The sequence below is a fragment of the Scaptodrosophila lebanonensis genome, unplaced genomic scaffold (genome assembly GCF_003285725.1).
Source record: "Scaptodrosophila lebanonensis strain 11010-0011.00,11010-0021.00 unplaced genomic scaffold, SlebRS2 tig00000061-arrow-pilon, whole genome shotgun sequence".
Classification (NCBI taxonomy): Eukaryota; Metazoa; Arthropoda; class Insecta; order Diptera; family Drosophilidae; genus Scaptodrosophila; species Scaptodrosophila lebanonensis.
Window position 1 is genome coordinate 8,305,438 of NW_022060554.1, and position 24,353 is coordinate 8,329,790.

The 24,353-nt window shown below is 39.6% G+C and overlaps 3 protein-coding genes across 3 annotated transcripts; 2 read left to right on the forward strand and 1 right to left on the reverse strand.

Moving 5' to 3' along the window:
• Positions 1-953: 953 nt before the first annotated feature.
• LOC115624586 lies at positions 954-7,555 on the reverse strand. Its single transcript, XM_030519324.1, has 2 exons — positions 7,349-7,555; positions 954-1,845 (listed from the first exon to the last, which is right to left on the reverse strand). The coding sequence occupies exon 2, from the start codon at positions 1,722-1,724 to the stop codon at positions 1,098-1,100; it is 627 nt and encodes a 208-aa protein (XP_030375184.1). The 5' UTR covers positions 1,725-1,845; positions 7,349-7,555; the 3' UTR covers positions 954-1,097.
• A 4,491-nt stretch (positions 7,556-12,046) lies between these two features.
• LOC115624924 (enhancer of split malpha protein) lies at positions 12,047-12,502 on the forward strand. Its single transcript, XM_030519775.1, has one exon. The coding sequence runs from the start codon at positions 12,047-12,049 to the stop codon at positions 12,500-12,502; it is 456 nt and encodes a 151-aa protein (XP_030375635.1).
• An 8,853-nt stretch (positions 12,503-21,355) lies between these two features.
• Positions 21,356-23,150, forward strand: LOC115624721 (angio-associated migratory cell protein). The gene is made up of 3 exons (XM_030519542.1): positions 21,356-22,372; positions 22,435-22,642; positions 22,745-23,150. Exons 1-3 carry the CDS (start codon positions 21,508-21,510, stop codon positions 22,956-22,958), a joined length of 1,287 nt encoding a protein of 428 aa, XP_030375402.1. The 5' UTR covers positions 21,356-21,507; the 3' UTR covers positions 22,959-23,150.
• The last annotated feature ends 1,203 nt before the right edge of the window (positions 23,151-24,353 follow it).

Consider the following 24,353-nt stretch of genomic DNA (forward strand, 5'->3'; position numbering starts at 1 on the left):
ACTCAAAGTATAATTTTCATAAGATATTAGTGCCTACTTATTGGAAAAAGGTCAGAGGAAGTCCAAAATATAAAAACATTTTATACGAAATTGATCACTAAATGTGTTTTTCGATGTACAAAGGGCAGTCTCTTTAGGCAAATATTGCACAGGAATAAAATCCAACTTTGACAACATATTGTGCACCTCTTAGAAATCATAGCACAATGCGCAATGGCTTGTTTTAAAGCTTAAGAAATACTACATTTATATGGCGAAAATATCTTCACCCGTTATGGAGATATAATTTGTACAACGAAAAACGTCAGAGGGCCCACTGTGCGCCGTTGCGTTCACACATTCCCAGAATCTGGTAGCCTGTCATCACGCAAACGTCATGCCTTTAAAAAAATAAAAATAAAAGAATTAGCATATTCCAAGGGTCGAGAAACTATATTTCGATTATTGTAGGAAAGTGGATTTAAGAATCTTATGTTGTACTAATCATTGAAAAAGAGGGTATGGTTAATTCTTTTCTTTATTTATGATTAGTACATTTCATCACCTCAATATTCATTATGATTTGATTAACTTTTTCAAAAATTTGAATATTTATAAAGAAAGTATTGTCATCATATTTGATAATTTTTGTTGACAAAGTACGAAATTTGATTACCGTATTCAAATGAGTGATCGCTCAGATCATGCAAAGTTGCCGGTAGGCAAAGTGAAGGGGTCCCTCGTCGCGACGATCAACTCAAAGATATATGTATATAAGTACACTTGTACTTATATGCACGAACGCACTGGCTTATGTACACTGAAGAGCACCGAAACGAAAGAAAGTAAACTGCACAAATCGACTTCCAATTTTCAAGTGCTTTATTGCTAGCCATGCAAGGCTTAGCATACGCATAACATAATGTGGACATTAACTTAACAGCGACCAAGAGACTAACATAAACAGCTGTTATTACAAATTAACATTTAAGTCTACAATTCAATGATAATTCAAACAACTTATATCTACAATTCAGATTATTTCAACAAACTTAAATCTATACTTAAGTATATAGGCATGAAATGCCCATACATCGGCCGCGTTGAAGCGATTCGCTTCAAAACAGCTCGACTGGCAGAGGCGCCAAGCGATGAATTGCCCTCTTAAATTCTCCTGCCTTCGTCCGTACTATCGCCACGCGCACTTTTCCATCTGCGCCTTTTATCGCCTCTTGGACGACTCCCAGCATCCACTGCTGAGGCGGCGCGTTGTCCTCGTGGACGAGTACGATCGTTCCGTTTTCCAGATCTGGCCGACCCACTGCCCACTTTTGGCGCTGCTGCAGGCTCAGCAGGTAGTCTTTTGACCAGTCTGCCCAAAACCGCTGCTTGATGCCTGAGATCAGCTGCCAGCGTTGCAAGTAGGTCAGCCTGTCGTCTCTCACGGGCTGCCCTGACCCGGTTGGAAGCGGCACGAGCGTTCCGCCTACGAGTAGGTGAGCTGGAGTTATCGCCTCGCCGTCGTTGGGATTGGCTCCGTCCACCACGATTGGCCGCGAATTGAGGATGGCCTCCACCTCTACCAGTACGGTTGCTAGCTCGTCCTGCCGCAGCTTGGCGCTTCCTATTGCCTTGAGGAGGAGCCCCTTTGCCGACTTTACCGCCGCTTCCCATAGGCCGCCGAAATGCGGCGCTCGAGGGGGAATAAACTGGAACGTTATTCCCTTGGTGGCAGCATACGACATGATGGCATCCTGGTTCCTGATGAAAGTGGCCCGAAACTCCTCCAGCAAGCGCGCTGCACCCACAAAATTGGTGGCATTGTCGCAATATAGCCGCTTGACTGCTCCACGGCGACCCACAAACCTGGATAAACACATTATAAAGGAATTAGCAGTCAAGTCAGAAACGATATCAATGTGCACAGCTTTGGACGTAAAACAAACAAAGACGGCAACGTACATCTTAACTGGCGCTCTGCCACGTATCCCCAGCGTGACAGGAATTGGACCACAAAAGTCCACTCCGCTGACTTCAAACGGCCTACATCCATGTAGCCGATCAGCAGGTAAATTTCCCATTATTTGGTTGGCTAGTATTGGCTTGTATCGAAAACAATGCACACACTGCCGAACCACTGCGTTGCACGCTTGCTTAGCGTTTACCAGCCAAGTATTCTGGCGAAGAATAGCCAAGAGCGCACGAGGGCCTGCATGGCAATTGGTAAGGTGCAAGTATCGCAGATATAAATTAACAAATCGCCATCCCTTTGGCATGAGTAATGGGAATCTCGCATTGTGGGGCAACGGCGCTTTGAGTAAACGGCCGCCAACTCGTACCAACATCAAAGTACGCTTTCCATACTGATACGGACTCAGAAATGGATTAAGCTTTTGGTACGACGGTTGCAGGATCACCGACTTGTCTAATTTGACTATTTCGGCTGCGAGAGCAGTGTGCTGGATCACGTGCACAATAGCTAAAAAGGCGAAGTGCAATTCAGTCGAAGTTGGCACAAGCGATATGTGTCCTGACCCCTTTCCGTTTATAAATCGAAACATGTACGACACTATGCGGAGAATTTTTAAGTACGACGACGACCTTTCAATTAAATCCAAAATTGGATTTGAAGCATTATCGGCCGCGATGAGAACCGTCGCATTCTTCCGCTTTTCCAGCACTGATTGCTCTTTGGTCAACTTAATGTGAGAATTAGTTGGCCAAAGGTTCTGGTCATTCTGTAAAAACTTTGGACCACCAAACCAATGTGAATCAATCAATTCTGCAGTGGTACAACCACGCGAAGTTAAGTCAGCTGGATTTTCTGCAGTCGGTACATGGCGCCAAGTGGCGTCTGATGTCAATTCCTGTATGGTAGCAACTCTATTGGCGACAAATGTATTCAAATGTGAAGGATGAGTTTGCAACCAATGCAGGACTACCTCTGAATCAGACCAAAATACGATTTGGTCAACAGGCACATGGAGAAGATGCCGAGCTTTCTCCCACAAATTTGCTAGCAACTGTGCTGCGCACAATTCTAAGCGCGGCACCGACTTTGTCTTCAGAGGCGCTACCTTCGACTTTGCAGTCAGTAAATTCACAGTTACTGTGTGCTCTCGCTCAATTCGCAGGTAAATACAGCACCCATAAGCCCTTGTCGATGCGTCGGCAAAGCCATGAACCTGACACTTTGTGCCTTTGGTGACGCCGACATACCGGGGAATGCGTATAGCTTCAATCTCACAAAATGACTGCGCAATTGACTGCAAGTCGGACAGTAAATGGTCGGGAATTTGGTCATCCCAGGCGGATTTTGAAGCCAAATTTCTTGCATCAGAATTTTTGGTCGAGTGATAATCGGACAAAGTAAACCAAGAGGGTCGTATAACCTGGATATAAACGATAAAATCGAGCGCTTGGTGGGGGCAATGTCTACCGACATGTTCGACATCGAATATTTAAAAGCGTCTTCACGCGGGCTCCAAATGAGCCCCAACGTCTTCGTATCCTCCTGATGGCCGATCACCATTTCGTCAGAAGGCGACGCTTTAAATGTTTCACAATTTGATGCCCATTTCGTTAAGGTGAAACCGAATGATTCGAGCACTGAAACTAGCTCATTCCGTAACATTCGCAATTCTTCCACTGTGTCTGCTCCAGATAGCAGATCATCTACATAGAAATCGCTAGCCAGCGACTTTGATGCCAATGGATGGGAAACCGCATGTAGCTCACTCAGGTACTTTAAGCAACGAATTGCCAAAAAAGGTGCCGAAGCAGTACCGTATGTTACCGTGTTTAAACGATACAATTGGAGTGGTTCAGTGGAGTTGCTTCTCCAAATAATAAGTTGGAAATTGCGATGCGATTCGTTGATTTCGACTTGTCGGTACATTTTTGCAATGTCTGCCGACAGGGCGAATGGATGCAGTCGAAATCGCAACAATGTTGAGTATAGACATGGCTGTATGGTTGGACCAACCATCAGGATGTCATTTAAAGACAATTGTGACGACGTCTTGCTAGACGCGTCGAAAACGACTCTCAACTTTGTTGATGTGCTTTGTGGCCTTAGCACGCATTGGTACGGTATAAAATAATGCGGCTCTCTCGGTACACTGTTCTCAATGGCACTCATATGGCCCAACGAAATGTACTCTTTCATAAAGGTAACGTACATCGACTGTGTATCAGGCTGCTTTGCCATTCTTCTTTCCAGAGCCAAAAACCGCCTTAAGGCTGTCTCATACGAATTTCCGAGACTTTTGGGACTGGATTTGAATGGCAACGAAACAGTCAGCCTGCCCGAGGGTAAGCGATTGACCGATTCGAGAAATGTTTTCTCGCAAAGCACTTGTTCTGGGGTGTACAAACTCTGATCGGACAAATTTGGAACTTCTTCCAGCTCCCAGAATTTACGGATGAGACTATCTAGTTCCTGACATTCTGGATTTGACGAAGAGCTTTGATTTAAGCTCACGAGCGATGTTGACGGCAGCTCAGTTGACCCCGCAGAACGGCAACGGCCAGCTACAATCCAGCCAAGTGCCGTAAATTGCAAAGCCGGCGAGTCACTGGTACCCTTTATTTGCCCTGATCGTAGCAAATCAAAAAATGCATCTGCCCCAAGTAGCAGATCTATGCGTTGCGGCCGATGGAATTGCGGATCTGCCAATTCACAACCGTTAGGCACGTCAACGTCTACTACCAGTTTTTCAGGCTGGTACGAAGAAATGTTATTTAACACTGCGAATTCTGCCGTCAGCTCAAATTTGTCAATTCGAGAAGCTATAGAAGTTTGAACGATATGACGTACTTCAGACTTTCGTTTGCCTATGCCTAATAAACAAATGTCTTTGCGCTCCCTCTTAAGCTTTAGGACTCTGGCCAAGTCCTCGGTCATAAAATTGACCTGCGAACCAGAGTCTAAAAGTGCCCTGGCTAATTGGTAGGAACCTGACTGGTCCATTACCTTAACAATTGCTGTTGCTAAGATTACTTGGTCAGTCACTGTCGTGGCGTGGTTTACCGCCGACGTTTGCGTTGGTACTGCCGATTGTGCTACCAACGTGTGACTAGAAGCCGCAGCTTGCGAAATGTTCGAACTACATTCGTACTTGTGCAAGAGCGTGTGATGCGGCTTCGAACAGACTCTGCAACAACCAGACTTGCAGGATTTAGTCGTATGACCCTTTCGCAAACAGTTTATGCACAACTGGACCCGTTTCACAAATTTAAAACGCTCATCTCTAGCGATCGCTGAAAATTGAGGACATACTTGTATGTAGTGGTCATTCGACTGACAAAACGGACACTTAGGGGTCAATGGCTGACTTGGCTGTGCTACTGCCAACGCCGTTTTACCATTCCTTTTTGACCCATCGGAACTTGGCTTCTTAGGCCGGCCAGACGATGCCTCCTCAGCAGACAGATGCTGGTAGCGTTTATTAAGAGTGGCCTCGCATTCTTCCCAAGATGGAAGTTGACTGTAGTCAAGGCCCTCTTCCCATTTGGATCGAGTGATGGAGTCAACTTTACCCATAACCAAATGTATGAGAATGACGTTCGCTATTTGCTTCTCATCACCCAATGACAACAGCGATTCATAAATTGCCCTTACATTATCTATTAGGGAACGCAAAGATGAAGCAGACGGCCCTTGCATTTTGGGCAAGTCGAACAGCTTGGACACGCTGTCGAAAACGATTAGGCAACTATTGTCATACACTCGTTTTAATGCTGCTAGCGCCTTTGGATAATTGGCATCAGTCACTTGATAAGCTTTGACTGTGCCAAGCGCTTCTTTGTCCAAACAAGAAAGCAAGTGATTAAATTTCTCTATGTTCGTCAGAGATGCGTCATGGTCAACCAAGTTTTCGAACAGACCAATGAAATTTTTGTACTCCGAATAATCGCCACTGAATTTTGGGAGTTTCATCGACGGCAGCTGCTTGCTATGGCAACCTGATCCAAACATTGTAGAGTTTGCCAGGCTATCCCTATGAGGCTTAGGCCGAACACCTTTACTCATGAGCAGCGTTTCTGTCGTGACGCACAAATTTTCTAAATCTGCTCTTGAGGCTAAGGCCGGATCGATTTGATCCAACTCTTCCTGCAGATTGAACGCTCTGTCAATATATCTGGTTAAAATTTTCAACCGGCACTCCATTTCAACAGACTCAATGGGCTTAGTGGCATTTTGCACGGAATCTTTAATGCGTTCTATATCTCTGACAACATTGTTGTGTGATTGCAATAATGCATCGAACTTGCTCGACTCCAAATCATCCGACAGCTTGCCGTAAGTTTGCTTGCTGCGTTTTGATGGCATGTTTGTAGCGAGTCTTTAAATGTTTGCACACGACTAAAAGTGTATAAATGTATAATTGGACTATGTCCAGAAAAATATACACAATGTACAAAAATATACACAAATGTATACACTGTATACTATTTGCAAGAAAGCGCAGGCGCAAAGTTTTAACTTTGTATGATAAATAAATGTAATGTCTACAGTTGTGGCCAGCACTGTACGCACGTATAAACCTATGTATGTACGCAACTATGTTAACAGCAGCTGACAAATAACAGAGGCGAGAGACGCGCAGCTGTTAGAATTAATGTTGAACAAATGCACACTGCACGATAGCAGCGAACCCACGCAACAACAATATGTCCGTAAGGGAAACGAATGACGTCGACGCTAGCTGAGCGACGCACGTCGACGGCTGAACTTGCAAGCAACGCAAGCAGCGCAAAGAACAATTAGAACAACAAGAACCACAGCGCAATTAGCAATTAGTCCAGCAACAACAATGCACAAGCAAGCGAAATTGTCTCTAGCTTGCAGTTGCTAGACCAGTGCGGCAATAACGAAGAGAGCGCAAAAGGCAGAATCCAAAATCAAACGGCATAGAAGAAAGGCGCGCTGAACTCTAACTTTGGCGCTTTCAAATTCTTGCGGTACGTTGGTATAATAAAGGTCCAAAGTACAGCAGCTATACGTACATATATACAGCGCAAATGTATATACATAGGTATTTATATATGTGTGTATATATACATGTATGTATGTATGTTGGCAACTTTGCATGTATGTATGACCAAATGAAAAATTATGCACTCACGTACCAACAAATGTATATTCAACTTTATTTATTTAAAAGTTTACTGCATGTATGTATATGGTATATGGTAAAACAAATCGAATGCCAACATGTAAATTGCGGCCTAGTCATGCGAAAGCATTGAACGCATACAATCACATACATATGTGCCTTTATAGACAATTAACATATGGATGTACATATGTATGTGCCAATTCCAATCAGACAGATTTGGCCGCTATTTAATTTGCACTCGTTACCTGTGTATAACTTCCCTGTGGAATTGGGCACTGCATCGCCAACAACCGCAAATAGGAAAGTCCAACCAAATCTCCAGATACACAACCAGATGGCAGGAATGACTCCAGACCCAATGTCCAGTGTCCAACAAGTCACCACGATGAGTCCACCCGGGGGCGCCAAAATGATCGCTCAGATCATGCAAAGTTGCCGGTAGGCAAAGTGAAGGGGTCCCTCGTCGCGACGATCAACTCAAAGATATATGTATATAAGTACACTTGTACTTATATGCACGAACGCACTGGCTTATGTACACTGAAGAGCACCGAAACGAAAGAAAGTAAACTGCACAAATCGACTTCCAATTTTCAAGTGCTTTATTGCTAGCCATGCAAGGCTTAGCATACGCATAACATAATGTGGACATTAACTTAACAGCGACCAAGAGACTAACATAAACAGCTGTTATTACAAATTAACATTTAAGTCTACAATTCAATGATAATTCAAACAACTTATATCTACAATTCAGATTATTTCAACAAACTTAAATCTATACTTAAGTATATAGGCATGAAATGCCCATACAATGAGCATGTATCGCTTTTTAATATTGCAGCTATCAGGTACTGCTGCTAATTAATGACACTTCAGAATTTGCTTACGATATCACAATAACCAAAGAAACTATTTCACTAAAAATTATTATTCCACAGTTTGTTGTCCTATGAAAAGTAATAAGTCTATGATGTCTCCCACCTGTTTGCCTCCTTCAGTCTGTAACTTAGACTTGTTAGTGCAATTTAAAAATGAAAAACCTCTGGAGTTGTTCACCGACTATAACGCAACTCCACAACCAACACCCTTCCATAATTTCAAGATACTAGTCAACCTTTCCCTATCCCTTTCCAATTATTAAATGTTGCGCCTTAAAGCCATCGAGTTCTGACAATAGCTGGCAGCCCAATCATATCCAATAAAAGTTACAAATAATTCAGTGTAGCCAATTGCTTATCCCTCCACGCAGACCAAGGATTACGCCTCAGTTGGTTCCACTTATGATTAACGGTCGCTCTATTTGTTACATTCCCGTCTAAGTTATTTCAGGCAACATGTGCGTAACAAGGGTCGTCCACTTTTATATCTCGGCTGTCATTAAACATATTAAGATTTCTCAAAGGAAAAAACGACTAATCATGGCTATAACCCAAACCAAACCAAACCAAACTGGCCACTCAAATTGCTGGATCGACGTTGCGTCGTGGGAAGGGATAAAGGTAATTGTGAATCGACAAGAAAACAATAAATATTCGAGAAACATTTTACTCTCCCACGATGAAGCCAGATATTTATTTAGCCGCACAAAGTGTCCAGGTAAACAAAATTAAACGCACTTTGCACACGTGCACGTCCGAGTAGTACGATGACGATGACGATGGCGACGACGACGACGACGACGAGGAAAGGCACGTCCGAGTCCCTCGCAGAGGCAACTGGGGGTGAGAAAAGGGATTGCGTGACCTGCACTCTCAAACTCTCCGTGCGCAACGAGCAGGCAGCACCTGCCTCGGTTCGACAACGTGATTGGCTGAGCCGTTTCCTTGGGTTAGGGGATGATGCCCGGGGTCTGGTATAAATAGGCAGAGATTTTTCAGGGACTGCATCAATCCATCTACTGAAGCTGTTCAGTGCACAAGTCTCGCAAATATTCTTGCTCTATTAGTAACATGGCCTACGAAATACTCGTGAATTCGACGGGCAGTTCTCTACGAGTTACTGCAAAATCTGGCAAATACAGTCATTCGAAAATGATCAAATCTGCATACAAGGCGACATGCAAGGTCTTCCGAGTGGCCAGAAGGCAAAAGTGGCCGGTCGGCGATCGCCGTATTCGAGACTACAAACAAACGCTGCATTTCCCAAGTGACGAGGAGTGCCAGAACTCGGAAAATGAGGTCCTGGAAGCAGTTCTTCGCCAGATGAAAATGTAAACGAGCAACTCCAACTGGACTTGGTTCACCGCCGACTGTTCATGGGTCAGTCTCTAAACAACCTACAAAGCTTTACAATTCTTGGATAAATCGCAACGCTCAGCTTTAATCAACGTCTTCCATACACGTTTAAGTAAATAATCTACAAATACATTTACATACGATATACATATGTGTAATGACTATAAATAATTAAAAATTTAAAAAAACGCAATTTTAACCATTTCTAGTCCATTATTTTATGGGGTTGCACAGTTTGTTGACATAAAACTTGAACTAATCAACAAAAAAGTGTAAATCAAAACTTGTTTCTCGAATATTCCATTTAAGAACATAAGACCCTCACTCCCTTGAAGTTTGGTTTATCATCCACACGCAGGTACCTGCAACGTTCCCTTCGGTAAAAACCTGTTGCCTGCAGAGAAACCTGTTACCTCATAGTGATTTCAGTTTTGCTTTCATCGTGCCTTCTTAGCTTGGGCTCGGCCAAATAAACCTCGAAACACATTAAAACAGGTAAAGAAAATGAAAAATGCAAACAAAGCAGAGAAATAACTACGATGATTCTGATTTTTAAGCACTGCACTCGTAAAAAGGGGGTACAGTTACATGTTTTACACGAAATGTGCCCATCTGTGTATGTACATACATACATATAAACAAATATCTGTGGTACTAAGCAAAATAATAAAATTATTTCAGTGTATATGGAGTATACTAGTACGTGTTTTTACGGAATGACGGTTTATTTGTAGTTTGGTGTAATTATTATCGCGAAAAAATACCAATAAGAAATTTGTGGTATGATATGCCCAAGGGTTAAAATAATTAGTTTCATTATAAATACTGCAAAGAATATAGTAAATATATACACAATTGATTCCTTCCGCCTTTTGATAACCTATGTGTATCTTCATAACTCTTTTCGACTGTCCAACATATCACTATAAGTATACATAAATTCTCTCGTATTTATACTAAAATATAGAATTTGAAAGTTGTACCCATTGATATAATAATTATATTTTTATTGGAGCATTAATTCTTCGAATTCCCCGCACAATTTCTAAAACTGTGCTGGTTGATTCCCACAGGTTGAATTACGAATTTTGCCGATATTTTAGGAATCGTTATCATTAATAACGATTATAATTGAGAAATAAATTGCACAAAAACAGTGTAAAATCTGCTATCCCGCCTCAGATTTTTTAAGATTTATGGATTTTTTTCCACCAGTAATAAGCAAGAACAAGAAAAGAATGCTAAGGTCGAGCAAGCTCAACTCTTAAATACCCTGTACCTCCCACCAAAAAGAAAAAAATGAAAAAAATATTTTTTAAATAATTAAAAAAAGTCTATTAATTAAATTAAAGACATGATCATGGACAGTTTCAACAGCATACATTTACATCAGGATCATGTCTCTACGTGTTTATATGCGTTTATATGCGTGCAAGCAGCAACAACAACAACAGCTGCGGGCAGCGCTGCCGGCAGAGCTGCAGGCAGTGCATGAGCTGCGATTTTTTTTATGGCTATAACTTTCTTCAGAATTGACCTATCATAATTGAATTTCAAAATTCCAAGGATTACGGAAGTTATAAGAAAAAACACGAATTGCGGTGGAGTGGGGGGGGGGGGGGGGGGGTGGATCAAAATAAAAAAACAAACGACCTGCCTAGGGCTTAGGGGAACCTGGATGCCAAGTTTGGTAATTCTAGCTCTTGTATCTCCTGAGAACCTTGCGCTCATACAGACGGACGGACGGACGGACATGGCTATATCGACTCGGCTTGTCACCCTGATCAATAATATAACACTTTGTGGGGTCTGCCACGCCTTCTTCTGTGTGTTACATACAAAACTAGTATAGCCTTTCACTCTTTGGGTACAGGCTATAAAAATATTGAGATATTATCGTGTACTCATTTAAATAGTGTAGCATGTAGGGTATTTATGTCCTTATCCTTTGTATTTATACAGCTGAAAACCGACAAATACTTACTTTAAGATATGGAGTATTAAATGGCCTTATTCGTATATATACTTTTTCGATATACTTTTCCCTGAGTGTAGCAACAGCATTGGACATATGTAGGTGTACCATTATTAATAAACGTATTCATAGAACAACCCGTACATAGAAAAGGCACGCACATTTTGCATTTGCAGAATCGTGCTCAATTTTGAAGGCTACGCCAAGGAGTTTTGGATGAAATAGCAACAAATGCACAACAATAATGAGGTTACGATCTTGAATGCATGCAAAGAACACACGAAAATGGGAAAATGTTTCGTTCCCACGCCAAAGGAGCCTGAAGGATAATAGTGCGTTTCGCACTGGCTACATCTTGGGTTTCTCTGATTCTCACGCTCAGTCTTAATATTGGGATGGTGCAAGCTACCAGGACATTCGTACCTGCTGTGCCTTCTTCGCCTTCAGGAGCAATTCCTTTGTACGCCTTGGATTTGAACGTGAGAAATTCCAAAACCAACCACCTGCCACGTTTCTGCCTCTGTGATTGGCCGAGAGGCTGTAATATTTCTCTCACAAAGAGAGTGCCGGCCGCTCTGCAAGCGAGTGTATAAATAGTGATGCTGGGCTAGGGAGAGCATCAGAAACACTCCGACTGTTGCGACGACAGCACAACACACCAGCTACCTATTGTCTAAATCATTTCGATCGTAATTCGGAATATTCAACTTATGACTGCCATCCAGAACAACATGAACCACCAGTTCGCCTACAACAATAAGAAAACCTTTACCATGTACAAGTGTAAGGTGTCGCCATCGAGGCGTCTTAAAAACATCCTAAAGCCGCTTCTGGGACGTGTCTTCAAGACGAAGACCCCACAAACGAAACGCAGCTCATACATTGCCTCTGAGGAGAAGGAAGCGGAGTTCGACTGGCTGCATAACGACATGGATAACATGGCAAATGAGCATCTGGAGAACCAGCTTATCGACGAGATCCAACAGTGTTCCGCAGATGATGCCATCATCATATATGGCGAGAACGGATCTGCGGAGCTGCAGCCCATGGACCCGGAGGACTACTATGTGCCTGTGAATTTTGCACGCACGAATGCCGGCACCTTCTTCTGGACCTCCCTGCACCCAAAATCTTTCGAGCCATACGCCATAGAATGGAACTTTCTTGATCGATGGGGGCAAGCATGAAGCACCAAATTGACAATGTCTGGGTATTAGACTTCTATGGGACAAACACTACAGATGATGTGGCACCTTCAGTAGGACGGCCACATTCCAAAGTTTGGGATCTTCGACTTTGGATTGCCCAATTGAGGGAACATGCTGTTTGGCCACAAACAGTTTGGCATTTTAAAAACGATTTTAAAATGCATAAGCTGTTAGCCATTCACATTCACACTTTGATGCAAAAATAGCAATTCAATATGTTTTTATTTCTAAAAACAATGTATTCGAAATTGTTGGGGGACCAGTTAGGGATTTATGAATACATAATTCTACAGACTACACAATACATAATAAAAATATGAAAAATTAAAAAAAAATAAAATTGGTGTCTGCTTATTTCTTTAAATGCGTATGTACATTACCTTAATTCTTAAATGACGGATTGAGTGTATGTATTCGCATGGATTGTTATCTGGTTCAAAGGCTAACCTTATAATGGATCCCAATATTATAATAAGAATCTATATGAGACTAGAGGAAGAATAATTATATTCAAATTGGTTAAACGGATATGATCCCATGGCTTCTTAATACCAACGCAAAGTAAAGTACGTGCATCAGAGGCGCGAATAGGAGCGTTTGTGTATGTATGTATGTATGTATGTACAAATTGATCAGAATTACTTAAATACTTAAAAAATTTAGTATGATTATTTTGATATAATTGAATACAGAATACAATAGGTAATAGTTTAAATTCAGAATGATTTTATGTTTTGTTATGTTCTCTCGCGATTCTTTGTGGCGGCACTGCTACCACCATTAAGTGAGGCTCGAAATACAAAATAGTGTGTGTTTTTGAGTTTAATTAAATATAAACAAATAATATCGTTTAAATTACATCATGGATAAAATTTTTGTTCTTAGTTCTGTACCCTTGTTTTTATACATATTTCAAAAAATTAACTTAAGAACCATAATCTATTCTTAAATTTTAATAACAATGAAAAAGTCCAACCACAACATAAATATTTCACAAATAGTTTTGTTTATTTTTTAACTACTTTACCTGTACCAGTGAAATAACAAAAGACAGTTTTATATGACAGTATGATTTATATTTGTTGTTGATGTAACTAATCCATTATGGAGTATAAATGTTATTAAATATACATTTAAACCAACCAACCAAAAAACCCCAACTAATGCGAGCACGATTTCGTTAGGTCTGACACTTCTGGGATCCTATTCGAAAACTTAGCATTCTTCCTGAAACTCAACAGTCTTTAGTAAACATATATTTCTTTTATGAACAAATTGTTTATTTTATTTCTACTTTAATTATTAAATTAATACAAAATGTATATCTACACAATATTCGCTATTACATTTTTAAATTTAATATACATAAGCTTCTATATTTCATTCGTATCAGAAACATTGCGCTAATACAAATTTTTTTGATAAGGCACGACGGTGTTGCCGTTGCAGTAATATTTATTAAAATTGCTATCACAGTTAGAGTCCAGAGACCTTCAAATAGTTATATGTAGTTTCAGAGTCTCTATTGATGCGTTGTTAGTTCATCAATCCGTTTCCAAATAATTGATGTCCTCCATACATAGTAAAATGTTGGCTGTTTTCTTCGTAATCACATGGTGATTCCGTAGTGCTGTAGACCTTCTGGGGTAGCTGAGCACTTGGTACTGATTTGAAGAAACAGTGACTTCGTATTTATAGGTGCGTGAGTGCAAAAACTCGGGGGTGGTTCAGGTAATGCAAGAGTACAGGCGAGAGAGAGAAGACGCCATTATATTGATGATGGACAATGGATGCTGGATCCATTGATTTACCTGATTAAGCAATAAAAACAAATACATACTTTAGTTTTCCTATCGTACATTTATTGCAAATATTTGTAATTTTTAGTAACTTGTAAGAAAACTTTAAAACAAGACTTAAAGCCTACACATGCTTGTACGATTTAGGGTACTGGAAGACATTAATGATTTTGTTGTTGAATGAAGCGTATTGCGTCCTTCTTCGTACATAGTATTTAGAAACTATTTAACAAACAAAATGTTAACAACAACGCTTAAATCTAAAACTGCACATATCAAATACACATCACAGCAAAATGTTCCAAGAACTTGTACTTATGTTTATTGCACATGAAGGCACATTGGCGAATGTTTAGATTATTCGCCCACAGAGTGTCCTTCGAAGTCTATTGCACTTTTCCTAATGCCCGGTCCCGCCGTTTGCTGGTCACATACGTTAAGTCACGTTAGGATTCCGTGTAATCGCCAGACAAACCACTTTAAAGCTTTGTACCAACCAAAAACTGAAGGGATTGCGCTTTGAGCGCCTTAAAGCTGCATCCACGCTGCCAAGCCTTCGGGATGACCTTCACAGTTGTGAGTTCCATCGTCGGGGAAGCGGCGCTCAAAGTCATTTGGAATGCTTCAACTGGCCGCCAACTGCACTGACATCCTCCTCCATCCTTCGCCTGCCTCTGAATCGCATCGCGATGTGGCCAGGTTGTTGTCATCAACGTTATTCACTGAGAACTGACGATACCGAGTGCATGGCTCACGATTTTATACGAGTGGCCGACCCGGCCGCGGATACACTAGCCGCAATATAGATAAGCAATTACACGCATACATATATTCATGTACATGTATGCATACATGATAGGACGGCAGTCAGTTTGTTTGTTTGTTTGTTTCTATGCTTTTATGTATGTATGTACATGTATGTATTATTATCACACATGCATGCGAGAAAAATGACGAAGAATCGGCGCGCCGGGAAGTGCATTATGCAGGCAGCCACAGCCATAGCCCTAGCTCTAGCCCTCGCACACTATCTGCAGACGAGGGGCCTTCATTAATGTTTATCACTTTTCCCAATTTTTGGTCTTCGTTCGTCTGCGTCGGTTTTTGGTCCTCTTTTTCGGTCACTCGGTGAGTCAGCGATTGAACGCAAGAGGGTCAAACTCTTTCATTCGTTGTGATTTGTTATTTCTTTTTTATCTATGTGTTTAATCTGAGGCAGAGTCAACAACCATATACAAGTATGTGTGTACATATATGTAAAGCTACACACACACACGCACACATGTAATGAGTTGTAAAAAGACCGCTCACAGCTTCCATGTGGTTGGTGTTGTTAATCTTAAGCTGGGGCCGTTGAATAGAACCAGGGGTCCGCACCTTGTCGCAGCCTTTCTTTTCCATCTTCCTTCGCTCAACGACTCGGCAACTCACTCAGCACCTCAAAGACCCAACGAACCGACCCCAACAAGCACAAGCTAGGCCATTCATATGCATATTGTACATATGTATATACATATGTATGTATACACATACACATAAATGAGTATGTACACACATCTAGACTTTTGTGTTCTATGTAGCCTACTAAGTATGCATGTATGTGTTTCATATCAATACGCCCCACAAATACTATTTTAAAAGCATTATTGAAGAAAGAGATTGTATAATTTTCATTTAATTACATTCTAAAACAAACCGAAAGAACTGTTTTCCAAAATGCGGGAGCAACTCAGCATGACATTGATTTTCCACAAGCATCTCATATGCGGGCTCCATTACGTGCTGTTAGGAAAAACAAATTACAATACATTGTTCATTGTTCTTTCAACCAACAAATACAAAACAAATGAAGAAAATTTTCAATGATTACCGAATATTAATGGTTGATGCATAAAGGAAACTTTGTGATAAGAAACAAAGGAGTTTATCACATTCTGAATTTATTTAATGGTTCTAGCCAGGGAACAATCATTATACATAGGTGTTATTAAAAAAATTAATAAAATATATATTTTTTTTATTTTTGTCATTCGCTCAAAATATAATGATTAATTTAGAGTTTTACTTTACACTTTAACCAATATACATTAGTTTTAAGTAAAGAGTAAAAATTATAAAATAATAATTATTCTTTAAGTTTTATTTTCTTTATCAAATATAAACAACAAGTTTTAATTGTCCCTGCTCTTTTCATAGGGAATAAGGACTAAATTTATACACATATATCCTCAAACTATAAGCCGGGACAAACGCCTATAATACAGTTTAAAACACATCCTTTAAAAAAATATGTTCAGGCAAAATTACAGCTTGAGTTTTTTCATCAAAAAAATAAATACCAAAGAATAATCATTATTTTATGAGTTTTACGAATTAAGTTGTAAAGTAAAACTCAAAATTAATCATTAAATATTGGGAGCATGTATAAAACTTAAATTTTAAAAATCATAAAACGATATTGGTAAATTTCTTGCTCTCTCAAACTTTGTATAAGTGCATGCTTTTTTCGTTAAAAACCAAACAAATTAAACATTATTTGCGATTGAAGTTAATAAACATTTCGACTTAAATGGGTTCCTACAGACAAACACTGTTGAGAATCAAGTAAGTGAGATAATTATTGCTCTCGATGCTGAGCCAGAGATTGCAATGCTGCAGTTCTTCAGCCTACCCTGAGAGAAGTAAATAAGGCAGAATTAGAACTCATAATTTTACCCCACGCTTGGAAGCACCCCCAAGGCACTGTCTCGGCAGGTAATGATGGCTACAGATGAGTTCTCCCCTGTCATCTGTACATTGTATCTTTCATTTTACTAGCTTGCCTTTTCCAGAAAGGCATCGGATACGACGATGATGGGAAAATAGTTTTACAAATCTGTAAATCGACACACTTTATGCGCGCGCTCTTCACGAGCTCAACGCAGGACCGTGTGGACACGGATGAATAGCAATGTGCAGCAACCGTGGGAACAGAAAAATCCAAGCCAGGAGGTAAACACACAAACACTGCACACATTGGTGGAGGGTGATATGCATTGCTATTCAAAAGATGTTTGGAGGGATTTTTCGATCGACGACGGTACAGGTGCGAAGAAATTTGAGTTGAGTCCGGCTGCCAGAAGCGTGTACAGCGTACTGTTCAGATGCAGCTATTTACAATGCTATAGGAATACATACATATGCCACGACAACGATCCTAAACATTCATCGCGATTTGTGAAAGAATTGTTCTGAACGCATAATGTAGACGACCTTGAGTGGCCACGTCAATCCCCAGACCTCAGTCCCATTAAGATCCTTTGGGAGGGAATTCAAAGATCGCTTGCCAAAGCAAAATACAGTTATGGGAAAATATTTAAAAAGTTTGGTTTAACGGTCCTGTAAAGATTTACCAGCAGTTGGTATTCCTTATGTCTGCAGGAATCGAACAGAGCAGTGAGAATAATAACGGATATTCAGTGTATTAAAAAGTTCAATAAAATACGGGACTATAAATAACAAAATTTCAAAAATTGTATTTTATGAATTAACTAAACGCCAAGTTATTTTTTATAATTTATATATTTTAAAATATATTTTGAAGCTGATGTGTGTTTATGTTGAGATAAATTAAAATATACATATGCCAAATTCTATTTTTAAACGGTCTTCTTTTACACGGTTTTGATTTAACACGGTCTGAAAATGAAAAATTTTATATATGGTTACACGACTTTATTCCATTTAGCACGATTCAAAATAACGCAAAAAAAAACACACACACAGCTGACAAACATTTCTAGCTGTTATAAGGGTTCTTTCAAGGATCGTTAGGCACATTATATATGTACATATGTGATTTAATAAAATAAACATGAATCCTAATTTTTTCAATGATTTTAATAGGGTTTAGAGATAAGGAACCTTTCACCTATTTCTGCATATGATCAATGTTTTTTTTTTTGCACGGTTTTTTTACACTGTTTTTTCTGGAACCAACCTATCGAGTAAAAACAGAATTAGGTATAATATGTAAGGCAAGCTTTCTTCTGATTAAAAATTGCTCACGCCTATTATTCTATCCAGGTGTGTACATGCCAATGCATTTCTGTTTAATTATTAATGCTCCGTATTGCACACCTTCAATTGATTATAACCAATTGAAATCAATCATTGCAGCCCTATTGACGTCTGTTTTAAAATAAATGTGAAAGCTCGCTGACCCACAGTTGCAGTTCGAGTGTTATATAAACAAGCACAAATGGTAACTATACAAGTAGTAATAAATATTTCCGCCGGTCAAACGTAATAGAAAAATGTCTACCATACCGTAGGTCCGCTTAACATATATCATTGTGGCTTCTACCCTGGCAATAGCAGGAAAATGTGCCTATTATATTGCTAACCTTAACTATGGGGATGCTTTCCGTCAGACCTATGGAACTCAGATCGAACCCATTATCCCTAGAGCAGAGGGCAGAGAAAAGGCTGGTGAAATGAGCCTGGCGAAAAAGTATGAATATTGCATCAAAATAATATTGGTTTGCTATTTAATATGGGATGCTCCACCTGACTACGACGATTACGATGAAACAAGTCAGGAGACTACTGACGAAAATCTACAATCACCAGACCGCGTCTCAAAAGTTGTTAGTGAAGTGAGAGACGATATTGAAAAAGCCAAATGTATTCCCAAAAATATAAGCAATGAGCAATTGGATATGTTTTGGGCCAGCGTACAACTTTGGGAGTCGGAGGTGAGGAAAACACTATTAACCCATCACAGTTTTATGGGTATACGAATGGGGAATGCAATAAAAGTTAATCTTTGGAATGTTTTCAAATTGCGGAAAGTGGTTATTTGCAACAGGACCAAATACGATATAAACGATTTTACTACCAGACCTATAATTGCACGAACTACAGTTTGGATGCCCACTTCGCCTGTCACTCTTGTGACAACTGATTCGTCAAATACTTTGTCTACTCCGCCCACATCTAAAGCAACAAGCTCCTCGTTTTCCCCGACCATATCTAAAGATCCCGAAATTAATGAAATTAGCACAACAAATAATGACAGTCAGATTACAACAAGCAACTACCCTGAAGAAAGTAAGCAGACCTCTAATAACTGTGACGTCAATTCCGAAATTGGTAAATGGATAGACAAGGAAGTGGGAAAGGCACAAAACCTTCAAAGGTTGAACAATAGAATAGTAAAATTACTTGAGAAACTACAAAGACATATTACGAGGGACTGTTGTCCTTACGAACCGGTAAGGGACCGCGTTGAAGTAATCAACGACATAGTAGACAGCATGATCCAAATTAAAAACGTGCCTCCTTATGAGCGGGCAAAGTCAAGTGGCTCCATGGCAATTGATTTTGACAATCTTAGAGTACGTTTAGAGTACCTATACAAGCACTCCATACACGACAATCCTTCGAGTAAGTGTTGCCCAAAATGGGCGGATCAAGTGGACGACTTCCAAAATATTTTCCAAACAATGTCTCACACTATTGCAGAGTCCAATGGAAACAATTCTTTTTTTGAGGAATTACAAAAAATGCAACAGAACCTAGAACTTGATTACAAAAATCAACAAAAACGTTTAAATCTTTTGGAAGAAGCACTACGAAATGACAAAATGGCACATGTGGCCGCAAACGAGAAATGTTTTAAGAATCTCAATGTAAGTTTAAGCAACATTGACACAGTCATCAATAACCTTAAACTTCAACGCCCCATAGATGATTTAAGTGAAACAATCAGAGCATTAAATGGTAGCATTAACACTGCTAAGGGAATAATTCAAGAGACGGAAGCTTTAATAATTAATGAAGAATCACAAATTAAAAATTTAAGCTCTAAATGCGATGGGAAATGTAAGAAAAGGGAGATACTTAATGGCATTGCGTCAAAATTTAATGAAAAAGCAAAGCAACTTGGTGCGAAAATAGATGACTGGAATCAAAAAGTTAATGAAATCGACGATAATTTCATGCAAAGTAACATAGCAGTGAAAAATGAAGAAAACAATTTGGCTAAACTCAATAAAAGTGTAACAGATGCAGTGGAAAAACTTGGCGACGTTAAAGAAATACGAAGAAAGTTGAATGATGCACTGGAAAATCTAAAAGAAGCTTTACAAAATGATGATAAATTCTTGGCAACAACTATTCCTCCATATACAAATAACACTTTTTCGATAAACAGCTGCTTGAATATGATTCAAAAATTGTCGAAGCAGTTGGAAGACCTGAGTCTCAACCACAAGGCTCAACTGCAAGTACACGAAAATATGAAATATGAATCGGAAACTAACAAGAAAGACATAACATCTAACCTTAATACTCTAGAACAACTTATTGACGACCTAAGAAGAGCACTCACTGCAAGTAAGCCAAATTTAAGCAATAGCCTAAAGGATCTACTTAATCAATTGGAAAAACAGTTTCAAAACATTCAGCAACCAAAAAAAAACATCACCGAAGTAATTACTTCACAAAAATTGGAATTCCTTTTAATGAAACACCACATTATTGCAAATATTTCAATGAAAGCTGAGGAAATGAATTCATCAAATGCTTTAGAAATCATAAATCAAAAACATCTAAATAGTCGCCTTGATGAGTTGGCATATAGAGTTGGAAAAAAAGATCTTGACAAAGAAATGCCTTCCATATTGGAGACAAAATTTCAATTAATAGAGAGCGGCTATGAGAAACTAATAGGAAATAATAAAAGTGCTGCAATAAAAGCAATGTGGGATCGTATTGGCCACTTAAACCAGCTAATAGAGCAGGTCAATGCTAAAATTAAAGAAACCGAAGCGAAAGCTAAGCAGTGCAATAAAGACTGTGGAGCGCTTGAAATTGACAAGCTTGAAAAAAAGCTAAAATTTTTGGAGCAAGTATTCAAAAAGTTATAAGTATTTCTAAACATCTTAAGTCACATCCACTTGTACATTTATCAATAAAAGAGAACATTTTTTGATTTGTATAAAATAAAACAATTTCGATTTTTCGCGGCATTTAAAATCAAAAGCGAGAGTGGCCACACAATTAAAATTTCAGCGTTCCTCTTTCTTTCTTTGAATTGGCAGCACTTCTCTTGCCACCAACAGCTGAGCTGTCAAAAACACGTGTTGGTTACTTGGTATCATTTGTTGTTAAATTTTTAAGAGTTAAGTTCAGCTAGTAAAAATGCTGGACAATACGCCGCCTCATCGACAAAGCTTCAATTATGACAGCGACGAGGAGCTTATAGAGGAAATAGCACTAGTTGAACATGACGAACCACCTTTAGATGACGACGACGAGCTAGAAATGGAGGAAGTTACAATGGCAGAGCTGGAAAATCGGTTAATGCACGCCGAGAACAGAGAGAGCGATGATGAAGCAGAGATCGAAGATCAACAGCGAATTGCAAACATTAAGGATGAAGCACTTTTCACGTTCCGCAAACATAAGCAGCCGGTTTTCGCATGTGGCTTCCATCCACAGCGCGACTGGGCAGTGACTGGTAGCCAAGACGACCTTGCCTACGTCTGGAATATAAGCACTGGAGAGGTTCTGTACGAGATAAACGAGCATCGGGACACAATAACAGAGGCCCACTTTAGCCACGATGGAAGCTACTTGGTTACCGGTGACCTAGCTGGCGAGCTGCGTGTGTACAAAGTCAGCGAGCAACGCGAAGATCGTCCCATTTTAAGCAAAGTTTGGGAGTATTCTATGTCTGACATGACTTGGTTGTTTTGGCATCGTGCTGCCCACGTCTTAATTGGTGGCAGCGACAATGGGGACGTCTACGTCTGGCGCATACCAGGGGGGGATTGCAAAATTTTGCCTGGCCAGGATGAGCGCTGCGAGGCGGGTGATCTGAGCAATGATGGCAAGAAGCTTCTTACAGCATATATAAATGGCGTGATAAAGTTGTGGGATCTGAAGACGTGCCAAGTCCTGATGGAGGTAAATAAACAGCACACGCTGGCATTTGGCGATATCACCCACGCCATTGTAGCCTGTGATCGTGACTCGCCCTTTTACCTGTGCGCCGAAGGTGGTGGTAAGTAAAGACGTCTCTGTCAATAATCTAAACTAATCACTTAATTTTTTCTGGTCTGACAGGAAAAATGCTTTTCTGCACCAATAATGGGCCCGTTAACAGTGTGCAGTGTGAGCATGGCATTGAATGCGTGGCCTTTGCTCCGCCCACTGCTGAATTAAAGTTGGTCGCATGTGGCTCGCTGGAAGGGAATATCACCATATGGGACTATAGCAAGTACGCCGTGCGTACTGTGTGTGAAAATCCTTTGCCCAACGATGGCGTGTTAAGGTAACTCAAGTGCATACTACCATTACTAATGGGGTCCGCCACAACCTGTCCCTTAATCCAATGTAGACTAAACAAAATTTAACACCATTTCTTTTGTTTCAGACTGAAATGGCTTAACGATTATACGCTGCTTGCTGCAACTTCTCAGGGCAATCTCGTTGCTTACGATGCGCGTACCGGTGTTCTTAAATTTACATTGACTGGACATTACTATGATATTTATGAATTTGTGTACAAGCCAGAAGAAAATTTGTTGTTGTCGGTATCCGAGGATACCACTGCAAAAATATTTAAAGTGCCCTCATTGGGCGAATAAATATATAATAATAGTTTGTATACTGTTAATAAATGCATATGTATTGTCCGAATAGCTTAATAAGTGTGTAAACATATAAGTATTCAGTGTTTTTATGTAAATATACATATCCATATGCCAAACAATGTAACTAAATAATTATCTCATCGTAGTTGTGTAAATAATAAGAAATTAAATTTCGATAATTAATAAGTGATTGGTTAAAAAGACCTTTGAATTTAAATTGTAGAGCTAGCAAACAGTCAAAACGGGAAGTAAATTAGAGGAAATACTGATTACAATACTTGATATTTACATTAACCGGCTAATTAATTAATTTGTTTATTAATTAAAAGCAAATGAAAATATTGAATGTAATTTTCGATTACATTGTCACTTTTCACTGCCCTCGAGGCAGTTGAACGAACTTTTTACTTTTCCAGATACAATCTACTGTCATCGCAAGCTAAGCAAGCTGCTATAAAAATTATGATATGTATGTTTGTAGAAATGCTTAAAGATAAACACACTCAAATTAAATGCAATGCATGCACTCTTTGGTTCGGTCTCTTTGGTTTCGACTGCACATGCGTGTCATGCATTGAGAGCGCCATCATTCACACGAGTCGGGAAGTCCGATTTCATTCCTGTCAAGCAAATACACACACATAACAACAACACATCTCACTCAAACACCCACACCTACACCTACACTACCCACACAATCGCATGCAATTGTAGACTGAATAAAAATGTTGTGTGTTGTTTTTTATTATTATGTATATTATTAAAGCTGTGTGTATTTTATTCTCCCTTTGCAACCAGCAGTGTTGTCGTTGTTCATCAGACAACACACAAGAAAATCACTTTCAGTGCCATTCGTGTTTTGTATCTGTGCGTTACGCTTGTCTACTGCGAAATAGACGGCTGGTGAAAAGTTCGTTGCATCGTGAACAGCCAAATTAAATTTTGGAAATTATTTTGGGTACATCAAGAGTAGCAATGATCCATAAATTTTGAGACAACAATAGCCCATCCACAAGTGACAAAAACCAAAAGAAAAACACAAAAAGTTTTATATAGCACCTTTTATAGATAGATCGTTTACATATCAACCTATCCAGTGATTCGATGCATATACATAAGTATGTACATACGTGTATGTGTAAGTTTATGCAAACACCACATTAAGGGAATCACATTAAGGAAATCATCACAGATAATATGAAATATATAACTATATTGGCACTATAAATTTCATAATGAAACACATGTCTCGTGTTCGTGTGTCATGAGGGAACCGACAAACAAATATTAACGAAAATTGCATCTGGAAGTGATCCATCATATGTTGTTCTTTTTTATTGTACACTTGTACGAGTATTTGTGGCGCGCAAACCTAAAAACCAAAAAAAA